General features: G+C 46.6%; 1 protein-coding gene across 1 annotated transcript in view; it reads right to left on the bottom strand.

The window, feature by feature from the left end:
• Window positions 1-20,949, bottom strand: part of LOC121878659 — a 108,590-nt gene that overhangs the window by 52,863 nt on the left and 34,778 nt on the right. The window contains exon 4 of the mRNA XM_042384979.1: window positions 16,412-17,325. Within this exon, the coding sequence (XP_042240913.1) occupies window positions 16,412-17,325 (914 nt within the window). The remainder of the gene's footprint in view (window positions 1-16,411; window positions 17,326-20,949) is intronic.

Raw genomic sequence — 20,949 nt, forward strand, 5'->3', positions numbered from 1 at the left:
TGTGAGGCTAGACGCCACAGGTAAGGTGGAAGGGTTGACAGGCTTCCACTGGTATGTCGCTGTGTTAAAAGCAGCGTGGCCTTAGACAGTTTACAGGCTTTCTGGAGATTATGGCCACTGACGTCATAACAGGGCCACACACAGGGCCACAATGGACCACACATATATACATAACCTGGAAAGTGTGTGGCCATATGTGGACATTTGGATCACACCTTCACCATGCCAAGACCACATATTGGCCACAACCACACCTGGGCCACACGTAGACCACACCTGAGCCACACCTAGAGCACAACCGGGCCACAACCACACCATACATGTACCACACCTGTACCATACCTGTACTACGCCTAGACCACACCTGAGCCACACCTGAACCACAACATTCCAGGGGGTGTGAACAAAGCCATAATCTAACCATCAGCAGTGGTCACCCTCGCTGACTCACGCCTCGGCAGTTCCTTCCTCCTACAGGTGAACCAGCAGGTGTGGAGGTACAGGTATGGAGGTACAGGTGTGGAGGTACAGGTAGGTACAGGTATGGAGGTACAGGTGTGGAGGTACAGGTATGGAGGTACAGGTGTGGAGGTACAGGTATGGAGGTACAGGTGTGGAACCGGCATGTCGTCTCATAACAAAACCTGCAGGTGTGGGATGTGTGGAAACTGAAATTACAGATGTGGAAACCAAAGGAAACCTATTTGGTGACTGGTAGAGGAAGACACACCTGTACAACCGACTTACAGGTGTAGCCTTTAAATGGTGTCTTGTTTTACCTACATCCTTACAACATATTAAACCAGCAACATTCCTCCGTAGGGTTTAACATCCTTACAACACATTAAAACATCTTCAAAACATTCTCCGTGGATTTCAACATCACATTCAAGCAAAATCAAACATTCTACACACACACACACACACACACACACAGACTTATTGTTACCACACTTACAAGCACTGGGGCAAACATCACGGACACGAAAACAACACAAGCAGAGCCCCGTCAAGCACAAACTCACGGACGGAGAGAGAGAGAGAGAGAGAGAGAGAGAGAGAGAGAGAGAGAGAGAGAGTCCATGCGGTACAAGGAGTCACATAACCCAATCTCTATAAACGATCGAATAGCTAATCCTGTATCATGTGGTATTATAGACGATCGAATCATCTCACAGGGGATCGACTCATTGCTAATCCTTTTATTCCAGATGATGATGCCGTTGATGGTGTGTGTGTGTGTGTGTGTGGACCATTCATCCACCCATTATTCATTCTCATCCACATCATCATCCACAAAGACAAGGGATGGTGTCACGTCTGATTATTGCTCAGTTCATTTCTGCTTCAGGTGTGTGTGGGGGCTTGTGTCAGTTTCTTTTACCCAATGTTATTATTTTACAGATATACCAACCAATCAACCAATAAGAGTACCGTCATTATATCTGAGGGTTGGCGACCACAGTCCTCCAATATAAACGTTACTAAGTCTATATACAGAGTGGTGCATAATTAAGGTTCACCCCACAACACAAAGAGAATTCAGTAACACCAGACTATTCTAAACGGAATTTGACTAATAACCCCTTCCCCCACACACGGCCCCCCACACACATACCCACATCGCCCCCCCACACACACACACCCACACGCCCCACCCACACGCCCACACCCCCACACATACCCACACGCCTCTCCTCACTTCTTCACCAGGCTGTAGTGGTCAGCGGTGTGTACACGTGTTCAGCCCTGCGTAAATATTCGGGTTTTTCTCAGCTCAAATAAAAAATCCATTGAAGTCGTAAAATCATCTGACTCGTGACTCTCTATTATTTATAACAAAAATAACGCCAACACCAGCACTCGACATCGCCTGGCGTTCTGCACAGCCCACAATAACATACCAGTCAGGTCTACGCCACGCCTGCCTTCGTCTGGCTTCAACCAACAATGTTAACTTATTTGGTCAGAGAATTAAGTTTTGGTGACAGATTCTTGATACACGGACACAGGATGAGTCATGTCTGTCAATACCAGTTTATGTCATGAGTGTGAAACGACAGGTCATATCAGCCAAGATCAGGTTACATCAGGTCGGAAACTAATTGAAGAAGACAGGATAACAATGATATAAATCTTTACCACCAGGACAGACAGACAGGCAGACAGACAGAGCGACAGACAGCATCATAATTTTAACCTGGAATCTCTTGAATGGACCTCCTCCTCCCCCCCCGCCCCCCAAAAAAAAAAGTTACCCCACAAGAGTCCTGACATGATAATTACAGGTAGTAACTACTTAACGTACAGTACATGATGTGTTCCTAAAAATCTGTACGTGTTAACCGAATGCACGTTAAGCAGGTACGTGTTAACCGAATGTACGTAAAGCGGACACTGACTGTATTCACCACACTGAACATTATGAACTATTACACCGAGTACATCTACCACTACAGTAAGTACATTACATAATACACCTGAACTGTAATCGACTCATTTACCTGTACTATATGAAGGAAGAGAGTCCAGCAGAGAGGTGGTGGTGGTCAAGGACGATGGATACAAGAGAGGGCGATCGTGTTGTAAAGTCGGGGTGTCCTCGATGTGTGGGACGTCGACTTCGAGCCGATTTGTCGGGTGATGGGTAAGTGGTGATTGGCTGGTCGGTGGAGGGCTAGTCGGCGATAGGCTGATCGGAGATGGGCTAGTCGGTGATTGGATATCTAGCGACAGACTAATAGAAGACCAGCTAGTAAAGAATTGGGGAGCTGCTAGCGAGTTTGTCGGTGGTGTACTTATCAGGAGAGGTTTGGGTATTAGAGGGCTAGTAGCGAATAGGGTGGTCGGGAAGGGGCTAGTGGTTGATAGGGTGGGCGGGAAGGGGCTAGTGGTTGATAGGATGGGCGGGAAGGGACTAGTTGGTGACGGGGTGGTCGGGATAGTGGTTGATAGGGTGGTCAGGGGGGCTAGTGGTTGTTATAGGTAGTGGTTGATAGGGGGAAGGGCTAGTGGTTGAGGCGGAAGAGTGGTTGATAGGGGCAGGGAAGGGGCTAGTGGTTGATAGGGTGGGCGGGAAGGCTAGTGTGGTTGATGAAGGGTGGCGGAAGGGGCTAGTGGTTGATAGGTGGTTGATAGGGTGTTCGGGAAGGGGCTACTGGTTGATAGGGTGGACGGGAAGGGGCTAGTGGTTGATAGGGTGGGCGGGAAGGGGCTAGTGGTTGATAGGATGGGCGGGAAGGGACTAGTTGGTGACGGGGTGGTCGGGAAGGGACTGGGAGACAAAGGGGTAGTCGGCACAGGACTGATGGACGTCGAACTGGTCGGGTGGGGACTACTGGGTGACGGAGTAGTGGAGATGGGGCTGGGCACTAGTGGATTAGTCGGTGAAGGAGGGGCTGAAGGAGGACTAAAGAGTGGCAGGTCGAGGGAGTCATGGTAACTCTCTGACAGACAACGTAGTTTGACTTTCAGCTGATTATTTCTAGGTGTTGTAGCCATGACGTCAGTTATGTCAACATCTGAGCCGAAACACGTGATCAGCTATGAACAGTAACCCACCAAGTGACAATAAAACACAACACAAAATTTCAGCCACCAAAAACAGAAGACTTTAATTACGGTAGTTTTATCGAGAACAAAAAAAACAGGTCGTGTTTGTTTTTGTTTTTTTCACAGATAAATTCTCCCATTTTCCTCGTTTCTTGGGATATTTTCTTGAGGTCAGAATTAAGAGACTGAAGAACATATCTACTTCATTTTTTATTAATTAACTCGTACGTATGTCACCATTCTCTCCCTTAACCACCAAATCACCAGCAGATCGTCACCAGTAATTGGGTATAACGATAATGTCTTGGTACCTTTCATGGTGCGTCACTTTCTGAATCATAATCGCGTCATCAAACTCAACCACCCAAAACTACTCCAGAAATACTCCTCTTATCGTCGTCACTAATTGTCTAAGTGAACGATCAGGAACGTCTCAGAGTCATCAAGGTGAGGAGCCATCACTGTCACCAAGCACTCACCATTACCTCAGTGAAAGTGATCTCATTGTCCACTATCAATCATTATTATATGCTCACGGTCGACAGATTTCGGTGGATGGTGATCATTGCCATCAATCACCAGGTAGATTCGCTCACCAGGTAGAGTCAACCAGGTAGAGAAAGATGTTATACAGATTGAACCCAGGTGAGGCGAGTCATTAGTAATTAGGTAATCTCTCTCTCGTAAGTAACTAAGTGAAAAGTACGAAAAATATTCTAGACAAATAATTATAATACTAAATACTACAGTAATTATAATATTCCTTTAAGTAACAACAAATCAAATGAGTAATTAACCTGCAACCTTTTCCTTCACCTTGTAATTGAAATAAATAAATAAATAAACAAATAAATGAATAAATGAATGAATGTATAGTCTGATTCCCTCCTTGACCGACTACTAGTTAACCGTGACCCCAGTACCGCACCAGCCAGTATTCGTGTATAACAATATTCTCAACCTGGTGACCCGGTGACCCAGAGCCGTGAAGAGTAAACAAGACATATCACCATTATACATTTCACTGGTGATCGTTAGTATCGTTACCAAGTCACAAAAAAAAATAGAGAATGATTAATGTTTATTTCTAGGCATTTCATTCCCTTCTAATCGATCACCAATCCAAAGTCACCAAGATAATCCTGGTCACTGGTATATAACAACCACACACGGTGCATATACCTTGAGCTGGTGATCACTTTTTAACACGGTATCACCAAACAGGCAGTCATGATGAACACTCACCACCAGCCAACAAGTCACTAGATCACCAAGCAGACACACCAACACCACGGAGAAGCACTTGTTGAGCTTCGTTTGACACTCTCACTCGTACTAGGCACTCATACCTGGCACTCACACAAGGTCATACACAAGTGCCTACCTGGAGATTACCTGACACCCACCAGTCCTGCGGGGTAGTGTTCAGTCTACCCCAATGGTGTGTGTGTGAGAGAGAGAGAGAGAGAGAGAGAGAGAGAGAGAGAGAGTACAAAGGGAAAGAAAGAAAGAGAGAAAGGTTCAAGAAACAATCATTATTTACAAAAATGAAGACAAATTATATGACCCAAACAGAACAAGTTAAACACCATTTCCTCCACTAATACAACAACCAATACACCTCTAATGGGTTAATAAATTCACCTGCTATAATATTACTAATTATACTTCCAATAGGTAATGACATGAATTATAATACATCATACAATATGGTCCATTAACTAGTAGTAATTAAAGAAAGGTGACTCGATATACTATAGTTATCCCTCTAAGTCATCCATTTTCTCTCATAAAATAGAAAACGGGATGATTAAGGGGCTTCTCTTTATTTACTGTAACCAAAGTAAATTGAACCTGGTACTAGGAGTGTCCGGGTACCTGTGTTGACTAGTAATGCCCCCAGGTACACTTGTTATTAAGGTAAATTACGAGAGAATGCGTTATCATAACACACACACACACACACACACACACACACACACACACACTGACTGTTTAGACACGTAATGCACACAGTGTGGATTATACAGCCAGGTAAGAAGACTGTGAAGCGCACCTGTTGTGTGTAGAGCAGGTGACCCACCCACCACCTGGCGCCAGACCACCACCAGACGGCGCTACACCTTACCTCACCTAACCCAACCCACAACGGGATAAAATACATGAGAGAGAGAGAGAGAGAGAGAGAGAGAGTATAAAAAAAAATCTAAAAAAAATAAACAAGAATAAACATCCTACATAAGTCCAATTTATAATAACTACATAATAATTATACTCAAACTATAAAGAAAAAAATAATCACATAAAGACATGATGAAAGAATATAATAATTACTTCAGTGTTAAGATAATAAATGCGTTTTGTGAGACGTCTTGAAGTGTTATAGAGTGTCAGGAAGAACATACCTTACAGATATTCGTGGTGATCTCCGCAACATTGTCCCCTTTACCTCACACATCAAGGGGGGACAATGTTGCAGGGTAAAAGACGAACATCCATACGATCACCCTGTAGTGTAGTGTAGTGTAGTGTCGCCACACCTTCACACAACACCTAGTCAGCTTATGAAGGTCCAGGAATGGTATGGGGGCGGTGGTCTAGTAGTGTTAACGCCCATGCTGCGCCACCCATGTCAATAACCCACGCCGTCCATGCCAACGACGAACAACCCACGCCAATGAATCCACATCCACGCAGCCCATGCCATGGAAATACGCCCACGCTGCCCATGTCAACGATCCACGCCCACGCACCCAATGCCAACGACCCACGCCACCCACCTGTAGACCGTGACGCGACCACCCAGCATGCAACGGAGAAGCTGAGGAACGGGTCACTCATGGCAACTCACACCCTCATGGTAACTCACACCCTCATGGTAACTCACACTCTCATGGTAACTCACAGTCTCATGGTAACTCACACCCTCATGGTAACTAACAGTCTCATGGTAACTCACACCCTCATGATAACTCACCCTCATGGTAACTCGCACTCTCATGGTAACTCACACCCTCATGGTAACTCACACCCTCATGGTAACTCACACCCTCATGGTAACTCGCACTCTCATGATAACTAACAGTCTCATGGTAACTCACACCCTCATGGTAACTCACACCCTCATGGTAACTCGCACAAACCTCGTAAGATAAACGTATTAGAGAACGAGTGACCACAGGCAGTTATAAACAGAACACGATTTATACACGAATTAATGTCTTCTGGAAGGAACTCTTATCCAGGTCAAGAGGCGTGGGTCAACAGAGGTCAAACGGTCACCAACCGCGCCCGTTACCACCCAATCCCATCCCCCCACCCCACCTTACTCTGACTGGAGACACGACATCACAACCCGGTTGTAAGATCTACCCAATATAAATCCTTTACACGCATGTCTTTAAACACCATCTTAAAACAAGTACTCTAAACCTCCTACACCAAGGATGATGACCCTCTCAAGACGCCTTCCAAGGTGACTAATGTGATGACCTCAGACAACCAGCCTCGTCTGAACTGGTCCTTAAGGTCACTTGTTTAATTAATGGATCGGTGGTTTATTCCTACCACCAAGTGCCCATGTCACCTAACCTAACCAAACCTAGACGAACCTAACCAAACCTAACCAAACCAAACCAAACCTAACCAAACATAACCAAACCTAACCTAACCAAACCTAACCGACGATAAAAACACTCCAAATAATAAGCCATTTCTCATTATTACGTCTATAAAATAAAAATAAAAATATAAAATGATAAAATAATAAATAGCGATTCAAAAGTGTGACGTTTAGAGTCACTTTTGAAATGAGCTTTGTTGATCGTGGCGGCCATGTTGTGACGTCACTAGAGGTAGAGAAGGACGTAATTACTAGAGTGAGCTGAAGGACTTCCGCTCATGTGGTGAAGTATAGCATATTCTTGAGTCATATTCTACACTGTTGTCTACGAACTTTACTGAGATGAGCACAGATAGTCAATGAGATCTTTCTGAGTGTGTAAGAGGTCTTTGTCTAGGGTGTAGGTCTTGAGGATTAAGGTCTTGACAAGGGAGTAGGTCTTGAGGATTAAGGTCTTGTCAAGGGAGTAGATCTTGTCTAGGGTGTAGGTCTTGAGGATTAAGGTCTTGACAAGGGAGTAGGTCTTGAGGGTGAGGTCTTGTCAAGGGAGTAGATCTTGACTAGGGTGTAGGTCTTGAGTTAAGGTGTGACAAGGGAGTAGGTCTTGAGGATTAAGGTCTTGTCAAGGAGTAGATCATAGGGGTGTAGGGTCTTGAGGATAGGTCTTGACATGGAGAAGTCTGGAGGATTGCTGTCTTAATATGAGTAGATCTTGTCTAGGTGTAGGTCTTGAGGATTAAGGTCTTGACAAGGGAGTAGGTCTGAGGATTAAGGTCTTGTCAAGGGAGTGGATCTTGACTTCGGTGTAGGTCTTGAGATTAAGGTCTTGACAAGGGTAGGTCTTAGGATTAAGGTCTTGTCAAGGGAGTAGATCTTGTCTAGGGTGTAGGTCTTGAGGATTAAGGTCTTGACAAGGAGTAGGTCTTGAGGGTGAGGTCTTGTCAAGGGAGTAGATCTTGTCTAGGGTGTAGGTCTTGAAAAGTGTGCAGAAGGGTCTTGAAAAATGTGTAGAAGCCAAATCAGTTAAGGTGGTCCCAAACTCTGAGGAACGTGAAGTATGTTAATCTGCAACTGAGAAGACCCATCAGTGTTGAGTGTGTCTGTGTGTGTGTAGGCTGGTTAAAGAAAACCCTTAAAATGTGGCTATCACAAAGTTCATCTATCGTGGTAGAGATTTGGTTATGTAGTAGTAGTAGTAGTAGTAGTAGTAGTAGTAGTAGTAGTATGCTCTAAGGTATGGTTGGCCAGTAGAAGGTTTGCCCTCCCAATGCGTGTGTGGCTCTTCCTATGATGGCGATCACGCCATGGTGTGCAAGAAGGGGGGCTTCATATGCATGAGGCATGACGAGGTAAGGGATCTCACAGCAAATATGTTGAAGGAAATCTGCCGGGACGTCATGGTAGAACCGACCCTCCTTCCACTGGATGGCGAGATCTTCCAACACAGGACTTCAAACACATCTAACGAAGCCCGTGTGGACGTCAGTGCTCGAGGATTCTGGACGCGGGACAGCGAGCTTTCTTCGACATCAGGATTTTGATCCCATGGCCGCATGTCACCGTAACCTAGCTCTCGATGCTGCACATAGGAGGAACGAGAACGACAAGAGAAGGGCATATGGGGAGAGAATTCAAAACGTTGATCAAGGCAGCTTCACTCCTCTAGTGTTCACAACCTCTGGTGGGATGGGCCAAGTGCAAGATGTTTCTACGCCAGACTCGCGGAGTTGATCTCCGAACAGAAGCAGCAGCCCAGAAGTTATGTTACAGCCTGGATGAGATGTCGACTGTCCTTCTCTCTCCTTCGGTCGGCTTTGCTCTGCCTCAGGGGAACGAGAGCTTCTGCCCCTCCGACAACTGCTGCAGATATTGACTATGAGGCTACAGTCACTGAATGCCGCATAGATCTGCGGCTCAACTAATTTAACACAGATAGGATAGCTTCTTATGTATTAGGATATTTAATATTAAGGTAAATAAAATGGTGGCGAAGGTGTGTATTGGGGAGGCTGGAGCCACGTTAAAAAAAGTAGTAGTAGTAGTAGTATAACGCTAATAATAATAATAGATAAAATAATAACAAAATAATGATACACACACACACACACACACACACACACACACACACACACACACACACACACACCACACACACACACACACACACACACGTCAGTCAATACACCTTTGTGCTTTTAAAGGCAAAATATATATAACGAGTTACAAGCTGCTATCTCGGTCACTCTTACCTCACAGTGGGTGGCGAGGTGGGTGGCGAGGTGAACAACAAAGGAATAGGTGGCTGGGTAAGATGAGTGGGTGGGTGGATGGGTGGGTGGAAAGATGAGTTTGTGGTTGCGTGGTTGAATTGGTGGAAAGATGAGTGGGGTGGGTGAAAAGATGAGTGGGGTGGATTTACCTCTGAGTTGAACTGCTTCGTAAAGTTCATTTCTCTTCCCTCGTGACTGATCAATGTTTGTTTAACCTTCATTTGGGTTTAGTGAAGGTAAGTCTTGTCTACTCTGAAATACTTGGCGGTCGGGAGGATCAGCTGATTGGCTTGTTTTGGCTTTACAGTATTACAACACACTGACGTCACGGCCGATACATACATACACACATACACACACACACACACACTACAACATACACACACACACACCACAACATACACACACACACATGTCCTTTTGTGTCAGTTGTGTACTAATGGTGTGTGTGAGTCTTGGAGGTGTACAGTAGAGGCTGTAGGCTTAAGACTCAGGTATTGTTTACAAAGGTGAGCCAGCACAGGTGGTGTGACTTATACCTGCCCTACCACACACACACCACTACAGGTAATATCACCAGGTACATAATGGTCCATCCTACCACAATTAACCATCTAAGATATACCATCAGCGGCGTGTGGGAGAAGGCAGCGAGGTACAAAGCAGTTACAGTAAAGTTAAAATACAATTACAGTGAAGTTACAATACAGTTAGCGTGGATTACAAAGATATTTCAGCCGCTATCTTGATATCGCTGCTCAGGTGAACCGGATTTGTTCTCTTAACCTCTAATCAGAAGACAAATTTCACGTTGGAATCTTTGGGAGTCGAGGTTCGGGTTCGTGCCCACTACCGTGTTATTATAAGTGTGATAATAATGTTCAGGCGTTATTTCTAATTGTTCAACGCGGGTAGCGGAGTTCACCCCCCTCCCCCCGAGTTCACAACGAGATGGTGGGGGGAGGGGGAGGGGGGGTAGGAAAGGGCGGGAGGGGAGGGGAGGGGAGAAGTTACCTGCCCACACTCCACAAAAGACTAAACATTTCTCGTATCATAACCTTTAAAAAGTATGATTATTTTGTCATTTATGATGAGTGAGAGGACGGGAAGGAAGGTAAGAGGGAGGAGAGGTGAGGTGAGAGGGAGGAGAGGTGAGGTGAGAGGGAGGAGAGGTAAGAGAGGGAGATTGGAAGGGGAAGGCACGAAGAAAGATAGAGAAATAATAGGAAAGAATAAAAATGTGAAAAGGAAACTTAAAAACAAGGTGAAAGAAAATGAATATTGAATGAAAGAAAAATTAAGGTGACAAGGAGAGAGAGAGAGAGAGAGAGAGAGAGAGAGAGAGAGAGAGAGAGAGAGGCACTGAAAGCAAACTGCCTTATGACTTGAGAATATAAATTGAGAAACATAGAGAAAATAACACCTTCACTTCACCAACACCCCTCTCACTTCACCAACACCTCACTTCACCAACACCCCCACTTCACCAACACCTCACTTCACTCCAACACCTCTCAATCACCAACACCACTTCACCAACACCTCTCACTTCCACCAACAACACCTCTCAATTCACCAACACCCCCTCACTTCACCAACACCCCCTCTACCACCAACACCCTCTCCACCACCACACCCCTCTCGTTTCACCAACACCCCCACTTCACCAACACCTCTAATTTCACCAACAATTTCACTTCACCAACAACACCTCTCACTTCACCAACACCCCCCACTTCACCAACACCCCTCTCAATTCACCAACACCCCTCACCTCGCCAGCAACACACCAGGTCAGCTTCACGCAGTCATTCCTCACCATCTGGCGCCATCTTTGAAGAGCAACATCAACAGATTGCGGTTATCCATCTGCCGCAGCCTCTCGTGCCGCAGCTCATCATCCTGCAGCTGCGGGAAGAGACTGACGGAAGCTGTTGCTACAGTGCTGTTGCTGCCCGACTTACTGTTGCCGTGGTGCTGTTAATGCTGCATCTACCTCTCCCCCACCTCCTCCTCCTCCTCCTCCTTCTCCTGCCCCTAGCCTCCTCCTCCCCTCCTCCTCCTCCTCTTCCTCCTCCTCCTCCTGCCCCTAGCCTCCTCCTCCTCTTCTTCCTCCTCCTCTTTCATCCACCAATGCTTATGGACGATACCTGTTACATCCTGACCTAAGATAATCACAAAAACATTACCCAGAGTACATATACGACCTGGCAGTACAACATGTAAACATACCCTCCCTCATGGCACCTCCTCATACCGTCACCTCAGTATAACCAGGTATTTAGGTCATGTCAGGTCAGGTCAGGCTTGCAACATCCAGGAGCCAATCCGACGCTCTTTTCATAGAGGTCATGGAACTGACCTGAAAATTTTGACCTCAAGTACCATCGACGTTAATTATCTGACCACCTGTTGAAATTGTCCAGGTGGGAGGTGTGACCAAGGGGGGTGAGGGGGTGACGAGGGGTGAGGGGGGGGGTGAGGGGGGCCGGGATTGCCTTAATTATAATTTGCCTTAATTTCAATTATGTTTATAGTCAGGGTAATGGTTGGTATCACAAGCGGCTGGACAGGTGAGAGACCACACACCTGTTTGTTTACACCTGATGTACCACCGTGTAGGTCCAGGTTAGGTTAAGTTAGGTCCAGGTTAAGTTAGATTAAGTAGAATTTAGAAGCTAGGTTAGGGTTAGGGTTGTTAGTCCAGGTTAGGTTCGGTTAGGACTGGACCCTCGTTTAAGGTCACAGGTCACACCAGCCAACAACACGGACTAGGGAAAAACGCCTGGCACATTTCACTCGCCGCTTTTCTGTCTGCCCTGGCGGATACTCTCGACCCTCCCCCCCCTGTGCATACACCTTAATTAAGCGGCCATTTACCAAACTAACCATAACTTTAATTAAACTAATGTCTATTAAAGTAACCCGTAATTAAGCTCCTCTGTCTCAGGTTAATTATGAACAGGTGAGACAAACAAGGTAACTGTGAGGTTAGGTGAGGTTAGGTCCAGGTCAGGTCCAGGTCAGGTCCAGGTTAGGTCCAGGTCAGGTCCAGGTCAGGTCCAGGTTAGGTTAGTTAGGTTAGGTTAGGTTAGGTTGTCATTAATGCATCTAGAAAAACCTTATTGTTACGTGTGTGTGTGTACATTAACGAACGCCGGAAGTGTATCATCAACGGGACACGACACCTTGTCTTCTTGTACGAACGGCGACCCTTAACGCCAATCAGAGAGAGAGAGAGAGAGAGAGAGAGAGAGAGAGAGAGAGAGAGAGAGAGATCACAGATGCAGCAAGTGTCCAGCTCTCACAACAAGACGGCCTCTGTTACCTCCACACACTCTACCTTCCTCAAGTACCAAACCTCCACTTGTAACTAAACACCAGCTGTCGCCTACACCTTAATAAAAAAAATGAAGGAATAAAAGGCTCTGTTGTCTGTTATTTGGTCAATCTATTTTAAATCCTTGGAGAGAATGTCTGTGTTGGTCAATTCACATGATATCATTCCTAAGCAATACTCTAATTAGTTGAATCTCATGATGCTAGTAACGAGAGAAGCTTGGTTGGTCCTAACTCATGATGTAATTTAAAAAAAGATCTCTGATTGGCTAACTCCATGACGTCATTACATAAATATCAAATCTGATTGGTCGATCCTGCCAAGATGACGTCATAGATCAAACACCTCGTCGCGTCGTGCCGGAAGAGGATTTTCACTTGGTCTTGTCAACACAGAGACGCGATGACGTCATACAAGATCAACAACAGCTGTTTGGCGGGAAATTAGCGATATAAGCCTTGTTTACTGAGCCCAGCCATCCAGTGCGTGACCTTACCTGTAATTACGGAGTTCGTTTTACCTGTATTTTTACCTTGAACCTGACGTAATTAAGGATCATTCTACCTTTACCTTGCAGGGAGTAAATCATTCTCCTGCTAGAGGTACATTAATCACCTAACCTTTACTACGGTGGATCATTATACCTGTAAATCATTCCACAATAATAATAATAATAATAATAATAATAATAATAATAATAATAATAATAATAATAATAATAATAATAATAATAATAATAATAATAATAATAATAATAATAATAATAATAATAATAATAATAATAATAATAATCTAAAATGTAAACGAAAAAAAACTAAAAAAAAAACTAAATAAAATCAAAACAAAAACGAAAAAATAAGAACATATGAGTACAAAAAACGTAGAATAAATTAAGTCACAAAAATAAATAAAAGTTAAAATTATACACAAATAAAGGGACAAATAATATGGTAATTATCTGTAATGGCGGACAATAAGTGATAATAAAATAGTGAACTTGATGTCACACACACAAAACACTTGTTGAGAGAGAGAGAGAGAGAGAGAGAGAGAGAGAGAGATGAAAAAGAGGTGATTCTTCTCCTTCCTCCTCTTCTTCTTTTCCTTCCTCCTCTTTTCATCACTCTTTTTACATCCCCCATCTTCCATCTTCTTCTATTTCTTCTTCCTCATTTATTACTTTTTTGCCTCTCCTCTTCCTCCTTAGTAAATACATTCTGTCTTCCCTTTACAACTAAGTGATAACAACCACAAAGTCTCCAGTGTTCTGAGCATAAAGTTCACTGTTGAGAGCGTGTGCAACATTGTCTTACCAGTTTGCAACATTGTGTCAAAAGTTTGCAGCATAAAGTTTTAAAAGGTGATATTTTTTTTCAGCTACGTATCAACATCTAACAACTAAGTGTCAACATCTTGCAACTTAAGTGTCAACATATTGCAACTAAAGTGTCAACATATTGCAACTTAAGTGTCAACATCTAACAACTTAAGTGTCAACATATTGCAACTTAAGTGTCAACATATTGCAACTTAAGTGTCAACATATTGCAACCTAAGTGCCAGTGAGATTACAATTGTGTTACAGTTTGTTAATAAGGTCACTTGGCTTTGTATCGATATTAATTTTGTTTCTGAAATAAAGATTAAGGAACCGGTTTTAAGGGTTTAGACCTGTGAGGATGAGTGGGAGTGAGAGGGAGGGAGTGGGAGGGACGGAGTGGGAGGGAGGGAGTGGGGAGGAAGGGAGAGGGAGGGAGGGAGGGAGGGAGTGGGGAGGGGAGGGAGGGGAGGGGAGGGGGAGGGAGGGATGGAGGAGGGGTAGGGGAGGGAGGTAGAGAGAGGAAGAGGATGGGAGAGGATAGAGGAAAGGAGAGGAAGGAGAAGAGAAGGGAAGGGGAAGGAGAGGAGGAGATGAGAGAGGGAGGAGAGGAAGAGGATGGGAGGGTTGGAGAAGGAGGAGGAACAGAGGTAAGGGGCAGAGGGAGAGAAATAGAAGGGGAGGGGGGGGGGGAGAAAGGAGAGGAGGGAGGAAGAGTCCATGGGCTAACGAAACTGGAGCGAAGAATACAAGTTAAGTGGTGTGGAGGAAAGGTGAAAGACCCCTCTCTCTCTCTCTCGCTCACCTGTCCTACACACCATCGTTATGCGCTACACTGCTCGTTTACCTGTGGCTAAGCAGAATGCACATCTATGCGGGTACGGTGTGTGCTCATTGGTCCTTCCCCGCCCTTATATCCAATAATTTCTCTCTCAGTATACCTGGTGATTAGAGACGTATGAACCTAACCTAACCACCATTGTTCTAGGCCTCTTGGGTAATTTAGTGTTACTGTATATTTTATCTTTAAGTGCGGTTTATAAACAGATCAATCTTGTACAGTATTATCCATCAGTCAACTTTGTAAATAATTTCCTGTTGTACGACACAGTATTTTAATAAAGGTAAATTATCAAACTTCATGAAGGAACAAATCACAAGTCCCTTAAATAAATTATAACTTATTGGTAAAATACAAAAACCAAAATACATGTCCCCGTATTGTATTATACTGATATCTGTTACTTAAAACAGAATTCACTCAAATTTTAATTTATCTTTACGTAAAATTTATTAAAGCAAACATTGTAGCATTAAAAACAATGTTTTTTGCTTAAGCAAATGTTTTACCAACTCTGCTTCAGGGTTATGCTCCAGACCTCCACAACATTCAACACCATCTACTACAGTACATCAGGGTTATGTTCCAGACCTCCACAACATTCAACACCATCTACTACCGTACATCAGGGTTGTTTTCCAGACGAGACTCAACTGGCACCGAAACAACTCTTGATTACTTTCACAGGTGAGCGCCTCATAGGGACACGACCCCTCCCCTCCCACAGCAATATGCAGGAGACTTTTAAGGTCAAATGCCCTACATGGAATCCCTCTATATAGCCAAGTCACCCCCACAACCCCTGCACCCTCTCCACCCTCCCTCTCAGGCCGCCAGCCGCAGATTATTTACTTTAGAACGTTAACTCTTGCCTTTGTTTCTACCTTTTCCCGGAGACTTCTAGCTGCTGCAGGGGTTCGGGGGTGAGGTAGAGCCCCGGACGGAACGTAAGGCTCACGCTAAGTATCAGGCGCTTGTCTCACGTAAAATCTATACTCTCTCTCTCTCTCTCTCTCTCTCTCTCTCTCTCTCTCTCAGGCATCTCCACTACACAGCCCTTCGCTTCTTCGTGTAATAAGTATAACATTACTGTATATAACACTAGATCAATTCCTCTTCAGATCTGACCTTCCCCTGCCCCCTGCCCCCGCCCCTAAAAACACCTACGCCCCTCTATTACTCATCCGTCTTCCACGCCATACAGGTGAAGGTGCCTCATTAGTGGCCGTAACGGAGGTGACACCCTGAGAGATGTCATTAGCGGTATAGGGAGGCCACCGTAAGTTACACACGTCCTGGGAGGCCCCCGCCACCCTCTTGACCTCCTCCTTCTACAGATCATTTACCGTCCTTCTCTACCACCAGTCAACACTAAAAAATGTGTCACGTTGTAGGAAAAATAATTATGTTGTTTGGTTGATCATTGACGGTGTAAGGTGAGGGTCTTAGTGGTGAGGTGAACACTTACCTGTACACATGGGGTGGGTAGAGAAGTCTGGAGGTTCTGGGGTGTCCTCGCTGCTCCTCCTCTCCCCGCCCACCTCAACCTCCTGCTCCTCCCCGTCACTACAGAAGGTGGAGGGTGTGGGCGGGCCGTCGCTACCGGTATCACAGGTGCCAGTGGCCGGGATGGCACCACCGTCAGCATCCTGTGTAGTCAGGGTGAGCGGGGCCGGCGTGGCACTGACAGGATCTGCCAAGTCCTGCTTGACCTGCACCGTCAGTAAGGAGAGAGACTGCAGATCGTCAGGGCAGGACGTGACCTTCCCTGCCTTGTTAGTCTCAGTCCGCGCCACCATGACTGTGGCACCCGCCTGGGGATGAGTCAGGGGCACCACACCATCACACTCAGTAACACGAGCACCTTCACTAAACACTGAACTCCTTATCATGTACTGGTACGTCTCGTCCTGGTCCTCCGTGACGCCGTCCCTCAGGTGTTGTCCGTCTGAGGCCTCCCCAGTGCTGTTTGGGTGAGAGGGAAGGTGTGGGTGGTGGTGCGGGACGGCGTGGTGTGGCAGACGACTAGTGCCCCGTGTAAGACTGTGGAGGGTGGCGGCGCTGGCGGTGGAGGCTGGGCTCTGGGCAGCGGCGGTGTGCTGGAGGGAGGTAAGTGGGGAGCGGGGGGGATGACCCCCTCCCTGGGGGTCGCTCAGGGCACGCGCCTCAGCCACCCCTGTGTCCTCTGGAGCACTCTGACCCCCAGCTAGTGAGGATGACGCTGGGGGCGGGTCACCCATTACCACGGGCGGATCCCCAGCCTTCTTCTCCTCATCTTCCTCCTCACCTGGTGCTCCCTCACCCTCATGGCCTCCCTCACCATCACCCTCACCAGCATGGCCATCTTGCCCCTCATCCTCGTCACTGTCATCCTGTAGCCACCTGCAGGAGGAAACATGATGATTTACTGAGTGTCCCGAGTCTTATACCAGTACCTACAGTCACCACAACTACCAGCACCTACCACCATCACTACCAGTACCTACCACCATCACTACCAGCACCTACCACCATCACTACCAGCACCTACCACCATCACTACCAGTACCTACCACCATCACTACCAGTACCTACCACCATCACTACCAGCACCTACCACCATCACTACCAGTACCTACCACCATCACTACCAGTACCTACCACCATCACTACCAGTACCTACCACCATCACCCTTCACCTACCACCATCACTGCCTACCACCATCACCACTACCACCTACCACCATCACCACTACACCTACCACCATCACCTACACCTACCACCATCACCCCTAGCACCTACCACCATCACTACACCTACCACCATCACTACTACACCTACCGCCATCACTACTACCTGCACCATCACCCACTGCACCTACCACCATCACCACTACTACCACCATCCTTTCAGCCTACCACCATCTTTTCACCTACCACCATCACTACCAGCACCTACCATCACACTACACCTACCATCACCACTACCTACACCTACCACCATCACTACTACACCTACCACCATCACCCACTACTACCCATGGGACCACCATCACCACTACACCTACTACCATCACCCTACTACCACAGGGACAGACAGACAGAGACATGTTCCTGTATATACCGACATACTTTGATAATAAAACATTGAACACCTCCCCACACACCTCCCTCCCCACACACCCCCCCTCCCACACACCTCAATCTCTGCTCCCTGTCTTCCTCTTCCCTCCTTTCCTCCCTTCCTTCCACACCCTGTTTCCTCTTCCTCCTTCTCCTCTCCCCCACCAGTACCTCCACGATACGATTGAAATTAATAAGAAGAGGGGGGGGGGGGGAAGAGGAGAAGGAAGGAGGAGAAGGAGGTAGAAGGAGGGAGAAGGAGGAAGGAGGGAGAAGGAGGTAGAAGGGAGGGAGAATGAGGTAGAAGGAGAGCATAAGTCAGGACGAAACGGGACAGAAGTGGCGAAAGGAACTAACGAAGGAAGGAAGGAAAAGAGACGAGCAGAAGAAGACGGAAGGGGGAAAGAGAAGGACGAAGGCGGAAGAAGAGAAGAAGACAAGGGCGGAAGGAAATGAGAGGAGCAAAGGCGGAAGATAATGGAAGGAAGAGCTCAGGGCGGGAAGGAGGGCGAGGCAGAAGGACTTTAGACGGAAGGAGGAGAGACAGTTAGTTAGATGTGAGACGACAGGAAGGAGGTTAAGACATAATAAAGGAATTGATAAGACAGAACCAACTAGGAACGGACGTAAAGGAGGAGGAGGAAGAAGAGGAGGAAGAGGAGGAAGAAGAAGACGTAGAGGAAGTAGAGGAGGAAGAGGAATCTCATCCGTTCAAAAGTAAGAGGTCCACTTTGTCATCCCTTCCCCTCTCTTACTTCCTCCCCCCCCCTCCCCTTCCTCTCCTCCCTCCACCTTTCTACTCTCCCTCCATCCCCCCACCCCCACTACATCACTAGGCCATTACACAAAGCACATTCCACAAGTCTCAGGTGGGGTGATACAGGTGCGCCAACGAACAGGAAGAGAGAGAGAGAGTCAACACGATGATACGTAGGGAGTAAACATAAGGGTATGCAGGAGGAGAACACACACACACACACACACACACACACACACACACACACACACACACATGGCTGACACTGATGAATAATAGCAGGAAGAAGAAGAAGAAGAAGAAGAAGAACAAATAAATAAACAACAACAACAACACACTATAATTCAACAAACCAACTTTTTACATCATTACAAAATTCTGAAAAAAAAAAAAAAAAAATGCAGAATTATTCCCCAAAAGTAAACCAACAAGAATAAAGACCAGAGCCAATTTACCTTATGAACCCAACACCTGGTACCCACACCCCAACACCTGGTACCACACCCCAACACCTGGTACTCCACACCCCAACACCTGCACCACACCCCCAACACCTGGTACCCACACCCTAACACCTGGTACCCACACCTAAACACCTGGTACCCACACCAACACCTGGTACCCACACTCCCAACACCTGGTACCCACACCCCAACACCTGGTACCCACCCCACACCTGGTACCCACACCCCAACACCTGGTACCCACATCTCAACACCTGGTACCCACACCTTAACACCTGGTACCCACACCAACACCTGGTACCCAACTCCTAACACCTGGTACCCACACCCTAACACCTGGTACCACACTCCTAACACCTGTACCCACACCCAACACTCTGCACCACACCTAACACCTGGTACCACACCCCAACACCTGGTACCCACACCCTAACACCTGGTACCCACACACCTTAACACCTGGCACACACCCCAACACCTGGTACCCACACCTAAACACCTGGTGCACCTGACCCCTAACACCTGGTACCCCACACCCCAACACCTGGTACCCACACTCTAACACCTGGCAGTACCCACACCTAAACACTCTGTACCCACACCCCAACACCTGGTACCCACACTCTTAACACCTGGTACCCACACCCTAACACCTGGTACCACACCTTAACACTCTGGTACCACACCTTAACACCTGGTACCCACACTCAACACCTGGCATCCACACCCCACCCGGTACCCACCCAACACCTGGTACTCCACACCCTAACACCTGGTACCACACCTTAACACCTGGTACTCCACACCTTAATATCTGGTACTCCACACCTACACTGAGTACCCACACCCTAACACTCTGGTACCACACCCAACACCTGGTACCCACACCTTTACCACCATTACATCAACTCTTTCTGTAATAACTAAAATGGTATAATACTTTTTGGTTAATAATTTCTTCACCTTAATGAGAAACAGTTTACATTTTCATGGTTACGTTAGGTTAGGTTAGGTTAGGTTAGGTTAGGTTAGGTTAGGTTAGGTTAGGTTTGGTTAGGCTTAGGTTAGCTTTAGGTTAGGTTAGGTTTAGGTTAGGTTAGGTTAGGATGCAAAATGACGTGGTGAGAGTAGGGAGAGGGCGGAGGAGAGGGGGACGGAGGGGAGAGGGAGCTCAGAGGTGAATACAAGATCTGTTTAATCAAGTACTGAGAGCGGTTCATTAGTAGGAGTCAAGTCTGCCCCTTCCTCTCTCTTCCTCCTCACTCCTTCCCTCTTGCTCCTCTCCTCCTCCCTCTTGCTCCTCTCCTCCTCCCTCTTGCTCCTCTCCTCCTCCCTCTTGCTCCTCTCCTCCTCCCTCTTGCTCCTCTCTCCCTCTCTCTTGCCCCTCTCTCCCTCTCTCTTGCTCCTCTCCTCCCTCCCTCTTGCCCCTCTCTCCCTCTCTCTTGCCCTCTCCTACACCCCCCACACCCAGTAAACACAGAGCTCCCCCCCCCTTCCCTCCTTACCACGCCAAGGAATAAATCAGAGGCTTCATTTCACTGGCTGAGAAGACGAAAATGGAAGAAGGGGAAAGTGTTGGTACAAAGAACATATTATGGCGGAGAGAGAGAGACAGAGAGAGAAGACAGACGGAGACAGAGAGAGAAGACAGACGGAGACAGAGAGATAAGACAGACGGAGACA

This window comes from Homarus americanus, unplaced genomic scaffold, assembly GCF_018991925.1.
Source record: "Homarus americanus isolate GMGI-L3 unplaced genomic scaffold, GMGI_Hamer_2.0 scaffold9476, whole genome shotgun sequence".
Lineage (NCBI taxonomy): Eukaryota > Metazoa > Arthropoda > Malacostraca > Decapoda > Nephropidae > Homarus > Homarus americanus.